Below are 14,146 nucleotides of genomic sequence, written 5' to 3'. Positions count from 1 at the left end.
CATCTCTTTCAGCTCCTTTAAGCTTAAGCCACATCAACTCTGCACGTGTCTCTTGCGCCACTCTCTCCAGCTGTGCTTGGAAAGATTACCTTTTTAGATTACCTAACAGCTTTGTGCCCTTGTGAGGAGTGTTTCTTATCTGTTCCAACTTCTACCTGCTCATTTGGTTACATGAAGTGAGCAGGTGAACACTTTGCAGAGAAAGACAGGTGAATAATTTCCTGTCTACTCCCAAAGTGCGGGGGCGGGAAGGGGGGAGAAACAAAGTGGCATCTGTATATCTCCCAGGGGTGGCATTCTTTTAAAAAAAATCCAAAGTAACCTTCCACAAATTCTCCAGAAATGGAAAGGACAGTAGACAGAAAAGGAAATGTTTGAAATCAAGCGCTCCCCGCCCCCCTCGAGCTGAAGAGCCCACTTTGAAAAAAGACAGCAGAAGAGATGAGGCAGATTGGGGGTTAGTGTGTGTGTGTGTGTATGTGTGCAGGTGCCTTCCTTTCTTGCATCTGCTTCCACAAAGGCCAGGATTTATTTCCTAGCCCAGTGTCAGCATGCTGTATTACAGCAGCATTTCCCCTCCATATTTAAAATGCTCTGGGCAATATTTCAGGCAGGCTCTGACGGATTTATCAGAGGCGACATCTCGTTAACACTGCCACCCGCTGGGGAGGTGACATTCTCTCCTCAGCATGTTTAATTTTTTGCAGGTTAATGTTAGCGAGACCCCCGGGGAATGCTAATGAGACTGGTGTTGGAGTTGCCTTGTGGGTGGTGGGGATAGGTCTCCCTCCTGGCCTTGCATAGCTCCTCGTGTGCTCCATTCCTTTTCAAAGAACCAGACTCTTGACACAAGGAGCAGCCGTCTTCCCCCGATCATCTAGTCAGGTGAGCAAGCAGAAGGTCACAGTCCTCACCCTAAAGCTTGGTCTCTCCTTTCTGCTCCAGGGGGGTTATGCCGCCTACAGATATGCCCAGCCTGCAGCAACAGCAGCAGCTTACAGCGACAGGTAAGCAAATTTACCTTTTGTTAGGAATGATCTTGCTCTTCATGTCTCACTTTAACTTCCAGTCCTACAGGCTGGCCTCACTTTTCTCCAAACTCAGATTAAAAACACAGCAGGCAGAAGCAAACCAAACAGCAAGGAAAGCGCATAGCTGCAAACATTATAACATGAATCTATTTACATGTTTACAAAAGGGATTACAACTGTTTGGAAGATAGAGTCATTTGGCATTTGAATGGATTCATATTTTTGAAGAGGACAATTAAATATGAACCCCTTTAATTTAATGTTCAATGGCAGTTGGCAAGTTTTTTCTCACAATTAGCAGTATAACAGGAAGTTTACTGAGGGAGATATTTATTTACACTACCCCACCTTTCTCTACCCCGAAGGGGACTCAAGGCGGCTTACATAGAGGCAATCATTCAATGAACACATACAATTCCATACAAAATATTAAAATTAAAATTAATACATATTAAACATTTAAAAACATTGCATTCCATATTAAGATCATGCCAACCATAATCATAGTCCAAACCGTTCCATAATCATTGCACATACTCTAAATCTGATATATCAAAACAGGATATAATCTAGACACACTATCCTTTTGATTTACTTGGTTTGCAGTTTCACTGTTTTGCAATACATTGATTCTCCTTGTAAAGTTTGTAGAATGTCTGGTGTTAATACCTTGATCTATTCATGTTTTGCATACAATTAAATGCTTAGTAGCATTAATATTGATTTCATCAATTTTTTCTATAATTATGCTTTTGTATTTATAATCAGTTCATAGTACTGCAGTCCTGTACTTTCTAAGCATATTGCTTTCCTCACAACCTCTGAGAATGCTTGCCATAGATGCAGGCGAAATGTCAAGAGAGATTGCTTGGAACATGGCCATATAACCCAAAAAACCTACAACAGCCCAGTGATTCTGGCCATGAAAGCCTTCGACAATACATATTGCTTTGGCTTGATTTCTGAGACAGGGATAAAGACTCCCGTATTATGGTAATCCAGAGAGGTCACCCCCAAGTAGTCAGGAAGGTGGAACATTACTGCTATTAGCAAGTCAGGAAGCAGTGTTTCCCATCCCTGCAAAACTGTGAAGCAGCAATAGGATACTGTGAACAATTCATGCCCCATCTGGGCAGAGTACATGCCAAGATCCCCTCCCTCTTCATGTATTCCAGCTCCATTTCATGAATGTAATGTTGGGTTCATGTTCATGAATTCAACATTGCAGCGAAATGATCTTGAAGCACCTAAGCAAGATAATGAAATGTCTTCACTCCATGCATCTGAGAAAGTAGATCTGGTCTATGAAAGCATATAGTACTGATGTTGTTCTCTCAGTTGATTTCTAAGGTGCCACCAGGCCTGCACAATAAGTAGCCCTCCAGGTGTTTGTAATTTCCACTCTCAGAAGCCTTAGCCCAGTGGTTCTCAACCTGAGGGTCCCCAGATGTTTTGGCCTTCAACTCCCAGAGTTTCTAACAGCTGGTAAACTGGCTGGGATTTCTGGGAGTTGTAGGCCAAAACACCTGGGGACGCACAGGTTGAGAACCACTGCCTTAGCCAGATTGTCCAGTGGTCAGGAATTCTGGAAGCTGAAGTCCAAAATAGCTGGAGGACCACAGCTTGTACAGGCCTGTTGTAGAGTAACATGGCTGTGTATTTGAATCCCCCTCATACTAGGTGTTTGTCTTCTGCATGGACACATCTCATTCCATAATGACCTCCAGCCATGTTGTGCAAAGGGGACCAAGTTCGATGGGGTTACATTTGGCTAGACAGCCCCTTTCAGAGGGCAAATCTGTCTCAACAACCCCACCCCATATTTCTGTTATATTTCAAATCACCCTAAACATTGCCACTGGCTAATAGTTCTTTCCCAGGCAACTGGTGAAAACATTTGCACTTGACAACCCATTTAACCCATTTACTCCCTTATTCCCCCTTTTTTTAAAGTATATAATTATAATTTCACATGATTGTTTGATCAGCACACTTAGAAACACAGTGATAAAATGGAATCACCACCCCACCCTTTGTATCATCCCTCAAATGAAGCATTTAGGGGCCCTTCCATACAGCCCTATATCGCAGAATTTCAAGGCAGGAAATCCCACATTATCTGAGTGTGGACTCAGATAACCCAGTTCAAAGCAGATATTGTGGGATTTTCTGCCTTGAAATCTTGGAATATAGGGCTGTGTGGAAGGACCCTAGGTGTTTGGTCTAAAAGGCCCAGACAGGTACTGTAAGTGACACTGACTGGGAGAATGAGCTGTGAGCTAGGGTTCAGATCCCCTCTCAGTGATGAATTCACTGGAATCACCTCAGATGAACCCTTGTTCTTTCAACCTCCGCCTTCCCATCTGCAATATGGGATAATAATACGAGTCTACGTTATGAAGCTGCTGAAGGATTACTGAGATAATGTGTGTGAAGGAGTTTGAACATTTAGGGAAATCGCTCTATAAATACTAAGTATTCTTATTATAAAATCCCCTGAGAGTTCACTGCTTAAGACTTCAGCTATTGAATATCAGTATTAAGTTATAACTCCATTCTTCTCTGGAAGTATTGGCCTTGGAGTCTGCAATTCAGCTCTTTGTTCATTCTTTCACTCTCAAAATCCTCTTATAATTTCCTTCTCTCAGTTCACATGATCCAATATTGATCCTTCCCTCCCCATTGCCCAAATCCAGCCACAAAGCTAATCAGGCTCCAGCTCCTTCATGCCAGTTCTATTTGACCTGGTCTCCATCCATGGTCCAGCTGTTACCACACTACCCTTCGCACCTTAGTTCGGAGGTGAAAGCTGTTCTTTCTTCCTTGAGTACATAAGGGCAATTTGACACCATCTTTTCATCTCCTGTTGACTCAGTTAAAAACTGATGTAACTCTTCCATAGACCTCATCAAGTATACAGAGGTTCTAGGACAGTGGTTCTCAACCTGTGGGTCCCCAGGTGTTTTGGCCTACAACTCCCAGAAATGCCAGCCAGTTTACCAGCTATTAGGATTTCTGGGAGTTGAAAGCCAAAACATCTGGGGACCCATAAGTTGAGAACCACTGCTCTAGGGGCTGGCCAGATTTCTCTAACAGTTATATTTGTTACGGACAAAAGGCACACCATCCTTGAATGTCCAGTGTCTCTTCTATGTCCTCACTAAGAAAAAGACAGACACTTATTTGACAACCCCACTGGCATTACACCATTAGTTTGTCTTGCATTATCCACTAGCACAAACCAACCCTTCCCATGCCATTTCTCAGTGGATGCAGTGTACAAAATTTGGAAATGCATAAAATAATTGAGTTAGAAGGGATCAAAAGGCCCCTTCTATCTCATTCTACTCCAAGAATCCAAGTAAGGCATCCTTGATAGTTTCCCTTCAATCTCAAAACATTCTAACAATGGAGAATCCACTATCTTTGAGGCAGGCTCTTCTACTTATTCTGCAGTTCATATTGTCAGGGGATTCTTTAAATGTATTGTCGAAGGCTTTCATGGATGGAATCACTGGGTTGTCATAGGTTTTTCGGGCTGTATAGCCATGTTCTAGAAGCATTCTCTCCTGACATTTCACCTGCATCTATGGCAGACATCCTCAGAGGTTGCCTGCCATCCTTGTGGCCATACAGCCCGAAAAACCTACAACAACCCAATTCTTCAAATGTTCATAAGACTACAACTTGACTATGTAACATGCTGTTCTGGCCTGAGATCTTGAAGAACTGCTGCCAGTTTGGAACAAATGAGAAGGACCATGACTTGACTTAATTTTAAGGCTGTCCAATTGTTAGAATTGCCATGTTGCATACATTGGGTGTAAGCCATTGCAGGAGGAGGCATTAAGTACCACCTTTTCCAACACTCCTTGCCTCCCAGCTTTGCCACAACAGTTGGTAATTCCCCGGCACAGCTCACTCCCTCGGGCCAAATGCTTCTTGACACATTCTGACTGCCCAGAACATGATCTTTATGCTGATACAACTAGAATCCTGTTGGTGACTTGTCACTTCATCACACTAGAGAAAAAATCCACTAAAAATCCTGTTTCTGCCTCCTGCAGAATTCTGGGCTTTGTAGTTTAGGGAGGAGCCTTTAACAGCCTCAGTAAACTACAAACCCTGGAATTCTGCAGGAGGCAGAAATAGGATTTTAAGTGGATTTTTTTCTCTAGTGTGATGAAGTAGGGCTGGGCGGTTTCGTTTCGTTAATTCGTAATTCGTTAATAATTCGTTAATTTTTTCAATTACAAAACGATAACAAACCATTCTGGAGCAATTATTAAAAAAAACAAATTTTCAAAAACGTTTTGTAAATGCTTCATATTTCGATATTGTATTCGTTTCGTTATTGTTTTGAGGTCGTTTCGTTATTATTTCCGCATGTCTGGGCCAGTTTTATGGTTTAATTAGTGAAAAAAAATTATAATATCACACCAACAGTCAACAACAGAGGGAGAGGGAAGCTTCAGAAGGTTTTGGAGGTTTTTTAGCTAGTTTGAATCGATTCGTTATTGTTTCGGAAATCGATTCGTTGATTTTTTACCATTTACGAAATTTCGTAAATATCGAACTTTTTAAAAGGAAAATTTTGTAATTATTTTAAATATCGAAACAAAAAAAACCCCCAAATACAAATCGATTTTAGAAACAAATTTTTCCGTTGTTACCCAGCCCTATGATGTAGTGGTCACCAACAGGATTCTAGCCCTAGCGTGTTCAAGATTGATAGCTCTGACCATTTTAAGGAAGTCTGAATATTGATCTCAGGGAAGAACAGGGTTGCAGGGGAGTGGGGTGAATGTGGGATGCTCAGAAAATAATTTCTGCAGTTTCTGTTGTGCATATCATGCCTTTAAAATATATGATGCCTGGGGCCTGATTCATGATTTTTTGAACATTTAGGGTTGGCAACTCTGCGATCCCCCAGTTTCTAACGCTGCCCCCTGTGTTCGCTCCTAGTTACGGCAGAGTTTATGCAGCTGCAGATCCTTACCACCACACCATCGGCCCTGCTGCCACCTACAGCATTGGCACCATGGTAAGAAAACCTGGGACTACCACTACCTCCTTGTGAGGGGGCTATCAGGGGAGCATGCCACATCGGGTTTAGGCTGCCACAAAGGGTGAAGGGGCAGAGGGAATGGGCATGTTGGAATGCCTCTGAAAGCACCTGCACACTCACATCACAACTACAATCTCATGTCACAAGGAAAGAAAACTCAAAAGGAAGGTCCCAAGAGAATGCTCACACTTTTACTCGCACACATGGTCCTGGCATAGATCCTGTTGCCTTCATTGCCAGCAAGGCACAGGTGTTTGCCTTTTGGCTCTGTGGTTGTTACCGGCCTTGAAACAGAAGACAGGTTTCCTTGCAAATCCAATGCCCTGGTTCCATCATCCAGAACAAGGAGCAGTTTGTTCAGGGTATATGTGAACATTTTTTCAGGGGCCATTTTTCAAGGAGCAACTCATTCTTAGGTAGAGAACTGGTGTGGGACAAAGCTTGGGCCTGTGCAGGCAGACAACTATTTGCCATCTCTTGGTCTTACACACACTGTCACACTTTTTGCAGGAATGTAATTGCATTGAAATTGAGAAACATTGAAGTTGTCCTCCAAGAACATTTGCCAATCATCTCCAGCAGCTCTTTGGCCAACAATTAGTCACTAACGCACCTGGGGATGTCAGAGCCCTTTCAGCGATAAAATGGAAAATGGTCTATAGCAGGGATGAAGAACCTTTCCACCTCCAGTTATTGTTAAGACTCCAGCTCCCATTATCCCCCAGCTTTGGCTGTGCTAACTAGGGTTGATGGGAGGTAGAGCTGGACAACACCTGAAGGACCAAGCTTCACCCACCTATGGCAACCACCCTACAGGCTCATGGAACTGAGTTCAGCCATTAGCTGTTGGGAAAAAGTGGTCATATGGAAGATTCTGGGCCAGATATGGGCATGGAGAAGTGAAATTTCAGTCAGAGCCAACTTTCATCCTGGAATGATACTTGCTTCAAATGCCCTGTTCTTTAAACACTTTTAAATCAGCTCTATCCAGACATCTTGCGAGTCCAAGCCCAAAGCAGCATTGCATGCTTCAAGTTGTGACCACCCACCACTGCTGGTCACTGCCATAAAGCAAGGCCTCTGCTAGCCTGGGTGATCTGGAGAGACCACCACAAGGGCTGAAGTAATGGGGCAGGGATGGGCTGTGCCTCTCCTTTATACTGATTGGCTTTTTCTCCGTCTTTGATGTTGCAGGCTAGTCTATACCGAGGAGGGTACAGCCGCTTCACTCCCTACTAGCAAGACAGACCCAGCCCCTCCTCACAATAGTCACACTGACTTCTCCTTAGAAACCAAATCAAAATCAAATGGACCTGGGCCCCTGCCCCACACTGTTGGCCCTGAGCTGCCTAAACCCACCTTATTTCTTTACCTCAAACCACCTCTCATGTCTCACATCCCACATGTCTCTGATGGTGTACAGCCAAGTATGTTTCCATTGTGCAAAGCCACCAGCCTTGGAATTTGGGACTGGTGCCTAATTTCATCAGGCAAAAGCAAACAAACAAACCACCAGCAAGCAGAACCTCAAGGAGAGCCTCCTGTTTTTCTCAGAGGCCGCTCAGTTTCCCAACTCTTATGGGTTTCCAGTTCCCAGGCTCCCAGTTCTGGGGCACTTCATTCACTTTGGGTAGGCCCATAAAGGCATTCCCCTTTGTCCCATGGGTGTTCAGGTCTCACATGACTAAGGGAGAACCTCAAGGGAGAGGATATCATTAAGAGAACTCAGGATTTCATCCCAATCAGATGTAAACTGCCCATGTGGGATATCCTTGCCTGCAACTGTAGATGGGCAGGTCCCAAGACTTTCCTGGAATACTAAGAAGCCTATGCTCTCAAATCCTAACCCATTACTACTATGCTTAGATATATTCAGCCTCCAAATGACTGCAGGAAGTATTTTCCATCCTTCCTCACTCTGCCACCACAACCAAGCTATCTAGAGGGCAGGGCTGTGCCACTGAATTGACTTGAGCAGGGACTGGAGAACATTTCTCACTTCAGTGTCTTCCAAGAATGTACAGTAAGAAGGGAAGGAAACTGAAGACCCAATGGCAGCAGCGAGCCATCTGCCAAGTTGGCAGGGACTAAAACAGGCCCCTTCTGGGACCCTCCCGGCTCCACACTCCTCTCTCTCTTACCAAATTGCCTGGGGATATGAAGGAGCTGGCTGGGAGCAGCCCCAGAGGGGCTGAATGATCCTAGCTCCCTCATCAATGTGAGACCACTAAGGGTAGCCAGGAAGTGGGCAACAGTCTCTTTTCTCCATGTGCTGTACAGAACCAATTTGCAGATCTATACTGAAAGGGATGGGAGAGGAAGGCCTTTGTGGAGACAGGAGCAGGATGGGCAGAGGGAATGGGCAATGGTCAAGGAGGCTGGGGGGTGCCACTGTCCTCACTTCCCAGTTCAAACATTTTAGGCCAACAACCATCCAGGGGCCAGAAAGGCCTTCTGTCACACCTCCCGCTGCCCCACTCTTTCCGCACACCCCTGACCCCCAACCCACCTCATCCCACCCCCAGGCAAGTGCCTGCAGGTTTCTCCATAGAACGTTCTGCCTTTTGTTTTCTGTTATAGTGAAACCTTCAGCTGTTTCCTTCTGGGACCAGGAAGGGCACAAATTTTTTTAAAGCAAAGCAACAAAACAATTACAAAACTATACAAGCCAAGCGACCGAGTGAAAGCCCCCTTCTGTCCACACATGCGCCCCCCCAAAGCGAAAGGCCAACCGGAGCGCAGCCACCGACCGACCCACCGGACAGAGAGGACGGCAGCTGCCCACAGACTCTACAAAGCTGTCCATGCCCGGGAGACCCGTGCCCTGCTCCCTTGCCCCCTCCTCTTCAGCGGCAGACTATGGAGCCAGGAGGGACAGGCACTCTGACACATGGACTGGACTCTGGAGGCCCCGAGGCCACTACGTCTTCCTTTCAACCCCCCTGGAGAAGAACTGCGGCCAGCCCCCACCGCAGACTAACGCCACGAGCGCGCCGGCAGGGCTAGCGATCCTGCTTTTTGCTTCCCAGACCCTTCGCCTGCTTTTTGTGCTTTGCTGGTTCATCCATTTGTCAAGTTGGTCTTGGGGATTCCCAGGCCAAGCCAGGGCAGGGGCTTTGGGGGTACAGCTAGCTTTTCCCAGTGGGTGGGAATCCCGGGTTTTAGAGGGGGTTTTCTTTGAAGAGATTGCACTTTCCCCTCCCCCTGAGGATCCCCGCTCCCACCAGCCCCTTTGGGGTCAGGATCCCTATCACCACTCTCCCCAGCCCCCGTTCACATTCCTCATTCCTCTACCATCCACACAGCAGGCCTGGCTGATCTCTTTGTGGCTCACCTGAGAGCTGAGATTACCTGAGATAACCCCTGCCTCCTGAGCTGTAAGGCCCCACAAAGACAGGGCCAGAAAGTACCGCACACCCCTTAACTGTGCTAGTGGTAAGTGGAAAAGGAAGAGAAGCAGGAGGTACCTGGGGTATATGCATATTCCTAAAGGACTGCAGGGCCAAGTGAGAGACAGAACATTGCAGCACCCCCACTTTGGCGGCAGCAGTGGCAGAAGCTGAGGCAGGGGGGACCAGGGTCATGATGAAATAAGAACTGTTTTGCTGAACGAATGGAGCAAACATTTTAGCGAGCCTCAGAGGCTGCTCTGAAATGGGGGAATCCCCTATTCCTCCATTTCCCTCCCTGCCACAGCCCTTGGTGGGAGGACTGCATGCCTTACAGCCTGCCTTCCTCCATCATATACGAACCTGGAGCCAGATGGACTCAGGGCATCCCTTCCTCACCCTACCCCCACTGCCAGCCCATCCCTGACCCCACCTGGGCTTAGTCATCTCATGAAACCTCACTTTCTATTCAGCATTAAAGCTCCTGACACGCCAGCAACCAGATGATCCTCCTTTTCTATTCCCGTTGTACATAGCCCCACCCTTTACCACTCCTGCCCCCCTTGTACAAAGCCCCTCCTCCCATTTGCTGCCGTTTCTCCCACCCTGGGAGCATCAGCCACCCGCCCCATTCTGTATGCTTCTAAGGTGTGAACATTCAAATAAACAGTATTATTATTATTTATTGATGATTATTATTACTATTATTATTAAGATTATTAATAAAGGTTTCTTTCTTCAACTAGGATGGCTCAAGATTTTTTTGGGAGACTGGGTAAATGGTGTATATAGGGCGGCACCAAGGAATCGGCCTGAAGTTGACAGATAGGGAATGGCTCTTAAATACAGTTTTTCTAGTGGCTCAAGATTATGCCGAACCAAGGCAGGGAAAAGGAATGAGGTCAACTCCTGAGACCCTTTCCCACTACTCATTTATCTTACTATGCAATCCTGAGATATTTAGTTGGTTGAGTCACATTCCCTCAGCATCAGAAGACAAAGACAAACTCCCTCTAACCCAGTGGTTCTCAACCTGTGGGTCCCTAGTTTACCAGCCTAACAGCTGGTAAACTGGCTGGGATTTCTGAGAGTTGTAGGCCAAAACACCTGGGGACCCATGGGTTAAGAACTATTGCTCTAACCAGTTGTTCCCAACCTTTGGGCCTCCAGGTTTTTTGGACCTAACAGCTGGTAAGCTGGCTGGGATTTCTTGAAGTCCAAAGCACCTGGAGGCCCAAAGGTTGGGAAACACTACTCTAAACAAATTTTGCCAAGTAACTCCAAGGGTCTTTATAACTTGGAAATGGTTTGAAGGCACACAACAGCAAGGGAGGGACAGGATCTCTTCAGCCTTCCAGGTTGTGTTAAACTACTACTTCCACCATCCTTTCAGCTGATAGGACTTGCAGTCCAGTGAAATCTAGAATGCCATACAGTTTACACCCCATTGTATAATCTGCAGGTATGACTGCATTGTAATAGCCTAACAAGATGCCAGCTAAAATCTGGTATTTCTTCCTTATCCATTTCTAGAGATGCTTCTATAGTTTCTTCTTGGGAAGGAAAAAAAAGACCAGAAAAGGGGGACTATAAGCAGGTAATAACCATTTCATGGCCATCTGTGGTGTGTAAGATTGAGACTGGGTCAACGGTTATGCAATATTGGAGACATGAGGGGAACCCAAGAGCTTTAAATACACCTGAAACTGTTTTGCCTAAAACCATGTGGTGGGACCAGCATTTTTCAAAATGTCAGTTTGTTGATCTTGCCATAATCATGCCCACCTAAGCAGGACTGGTGGCGTAAATGTCAACATACCAATTTCTTTTGCTTGAAGCCATCACTACACAAGAGGATGGGCTTGGGCAGTGAAGAAACGGAGATCCCAGCACGTGCCACGCTTGGTCAAACACCCTGCCGCTAATTGCTTGCATGCCAGACTGTGAAGGAATAATTGCTATTATCAATTATCTTGCAGGCTCTGCTTCAAAGCTTCAAGGGGGAACCAAGTGAGTGACTCTGTGTATGTGTGTGTGTGCAAGAGAAAGAGGGAACGGAAATGGTGGTGTGAAAAATCCATAGGAATGGTGCTCCCAAGATGCAGAGTTCTTCAGCCCACAAGTGTGGTCAAATTTGGTGGGTCCTGAAGTCAATTCCTGCAGGTCCACTGCAAGGCACATCTGTTGCTAAAACCAGAAGTGACCAGATGTCCAACACATTCTCTAATAGCCATGCTTTCTGCCAAAAAAAGGTCTATGCAGCATCTGATGGTAAAGGAGAATCACATTTCCTGGTGGCTTCTTGGTATCTAGCAAAACCATAGGTTGGTGTGATTTTGGGCAAAGGGGCAGGCTTTGATTGCTTCAGGCCAGTGGACTGTTACAAGCCAAGAACAAAAATGCAGATATGCTACCAAACTCCCTGTGATCATCCCCGCTTGTTTTACCTTGGCTGAGCAGCACTTCCCTAGTCTCCAAGTTTCTTTTTTTCCAAATAATTTTTATTAAGAGAGCTACTATTTACAAGTATGTATTTTTTAAAAAGAGAGCTACTTGGGGTGTCTGGGTATGGAAAGTTAATAAACTGGGGGTGCCCTGCGCTATAGGTGATAGAAAAAAGAAAGATAAAAGCTAGAGTTACAAACAAAATGAGAAAAGAAAGAAGAAGAAAGAGAAAAGAAAGGGGGAAAAGAGGTAGGGAGGGAGAGAAAATAGTTCCATCTAAGGTCTAGGTAGGATTAGGCAAGGGATAAAGGTGTGTGTGTGTGTGGGGGGGGGGGGGTTGGAAAATTTGGCTTCCAGTCTTTTCCACTGTGGTTGTCTTGTTTATTCCCTTTCTAATTATATGCTGCTTTCTCCTTTTCTAACTTCTTCTGGAGGGCACTGGTTGTTTCCATTCTCCTTTCAAGTCTACTATCAGTTTTATTTTTTCTTGTGTCATATAGTCTTTTATCAGCAACCAATCCCAGGCCTGTAGCCAGGGGGAAGGGTTTTAGGGGTTCAACCCTCCCCTCCTCAAAATTTTCAGGTTAAAAAAACTGGTTTACTCATGAATTTTAACTGGTTAACCAAATCCCCATGCTAAGTCTATGAGACGCAAAAATTTAAGAGTCCCTCCAGAACTGCAAGCACTATCTCAAGCAAATATTGACAATTTATTCACACTGTCATTACTTGCAGCAATAGCTGATGTAGTGAAGCAATCAAGTTGGGTGTGTGTGTGTTGAATGCTCTCATTAAGGAGGCCAGACTTGGTGGAGGTGGTTGACAGGGGCGGAGCTGCAGGCTATTGAAGGATGCTCTGCCCCCTGCTATGCTCTTTGCTTCAGCGTGAGCTAGGAGGCAGGTTTCAAACCCCCCCATGAAATTTTCAAACCCCCCCCCCCCCGAAATTTTCAACCCCTCCTGAAATTTTTTTCTGGCTATGGCCCTGACCAATCTGATGCTTTCTTCTTCCCCTCTTAGTCTCCAAGTTCCTTAACCATATATCTCAAATTGCCATTTGCTTGCTTAATAACAGATCAGACACATAACACCCTTGGTCATTCACAACATAACCTGTACTGTTTCCTAAGCACCATACACAGAATAGAAAATAGTAGTAGTAGTAGTAGTAGTAGTAGTAATACTTTATTTATAGACCACTCTATTTCCCCGGAGGGACACTTATAGATAAGTGCTATAAGGACACTTTGGGTTTATGCTCACAAAGCAAATATTGTCAAACTAGCAAAAAAAAAAAAAACCAACCTAACCCTGCAAGATTCTAGAATGGAAGTAACTGAGTTCACTGACCTCTCCAACTTGCAGGAAGCGCAGGGCTTCATTCACTTTCTCCAACATGAAAGACATAAAGCTTTGCCCCCACCCTGTGGCATAAGCTAGTAACTGCATTGTTCTCTTTACAGTCCTATTCTGAGGCATGGGTATACAAGCCCAGTTCAGTTACATATAGCCCAACTCTTCTAATTTTGTAAAAGTGTATCAAGCCAAAGGATCACTATCACATTTTGCTGCATCCAAACAGAGAAATGAAGTTTCATCAGCTCTGGAACAAGCCAGGATATTACAACATAACTTGAAGTTGGTTTAAAATCCTGGCTTGTTCTGAAGCATGTGTTCATATTTCTCAGCTTGTCAGAACAATAACCACATTAAATTCAGATGTTCCTAAAAGAAAGGAGGAAACAAGCTTGTTATTTAACCATGATGCATTCAACCAGTTGTGGCCACAGGGAGTGGATCTACACTAACTTCTTTAAACTTAAGCATATGTTGTACTTAAGTAAGCACAACATAAGCTATTTTGTGATTTTTTTAAATGTTTTGACTTCTTTCTTCCAGCTATGAAAGCCTTACCTTTACCTTCACTATGAAAGCCAAATAAATATAAAACTTACCACAAAATGTACATATCTCTCTAAACTACTGGGAAGGATAACAAAAACTACAATAAGGAAAAAAGATGACTTTCCATTATCTTTTTTTGTCACTGTTTTTATTTTTATAAGCTTCTACCTCTACTTTATTTAGAAATTACACTTCATGTCTATATTCTCCCCTGCACATTTGAAGGTTTAACTTTTGCAGATTTGATTACTATATTTCTTCGCTTCTAAGATGCCATCGATTGTAAGAAACACACTAATTTCAGTACC

At 44.6% G+C, this 14,146-nt stretch overlaps 1 protein-coding gene across 12 annotated transcripts in view; it reads left to right on the top strand.

Moving 5' to 3' along the window:
- The window catches only part of RBFOX3 (RNA binding fox-1 homolog 3), a 473,759-nt gene extending 463,529 nt beyond the window's left edge, over positions 1 to 10,230 (top strand). For 7 of the 12 annotated variants that reach the window (XM_060764355.2, XM_067463845.1, XM_060764356.2 and 4 more), the window contains 3 exons: positions 946 to 1,007; positions 5,940 to 6,075; positions 7,294 to 7,580. In XM_060764355.2, the coding sequence (XP_060620338.1) occupies positions 946 to 1,007; positions 5,940 to 6,075; positions 7,294 to 7,338 (243 nt within the window). In that variant the 3' untranslated portion in view covers positions 7,339 to 7,580. Of the gene's footprint in view, positions 1 to 945; positions 1,008 to 5,939; positions 6,076 to 7,293; positions 7,581 to 8,679 lie in introns of those variants that run through there. The other 5 variants (XM_060764358.2, XM_060764351.2, XM_060764350.2 and 2 more) reach the window with 3 other exon arrangements.
- Positions 10,231 to 14,146: the final 3,916 nt, after the last annotated feature.

Source organism: Anolis sagrei, chromosome 2 (assembly GCF_037176765.1).
Source record: "Anolis sagrei isolate rAnoSag1 chromosome 2, rAnoSag1.mat, whole genome shotgun sequence".
NCBI classification, from domain to species: Eukaryota; Metazoa; Chordata; class Lepidosauria; order Squamata; family Dactyloidae; genus Anolis; species Anolis sagrei.
Note: the sequence above shows the minus strand (reverse complement) of the source record. Positions and strands in the feature narration are given on the sequence as shown.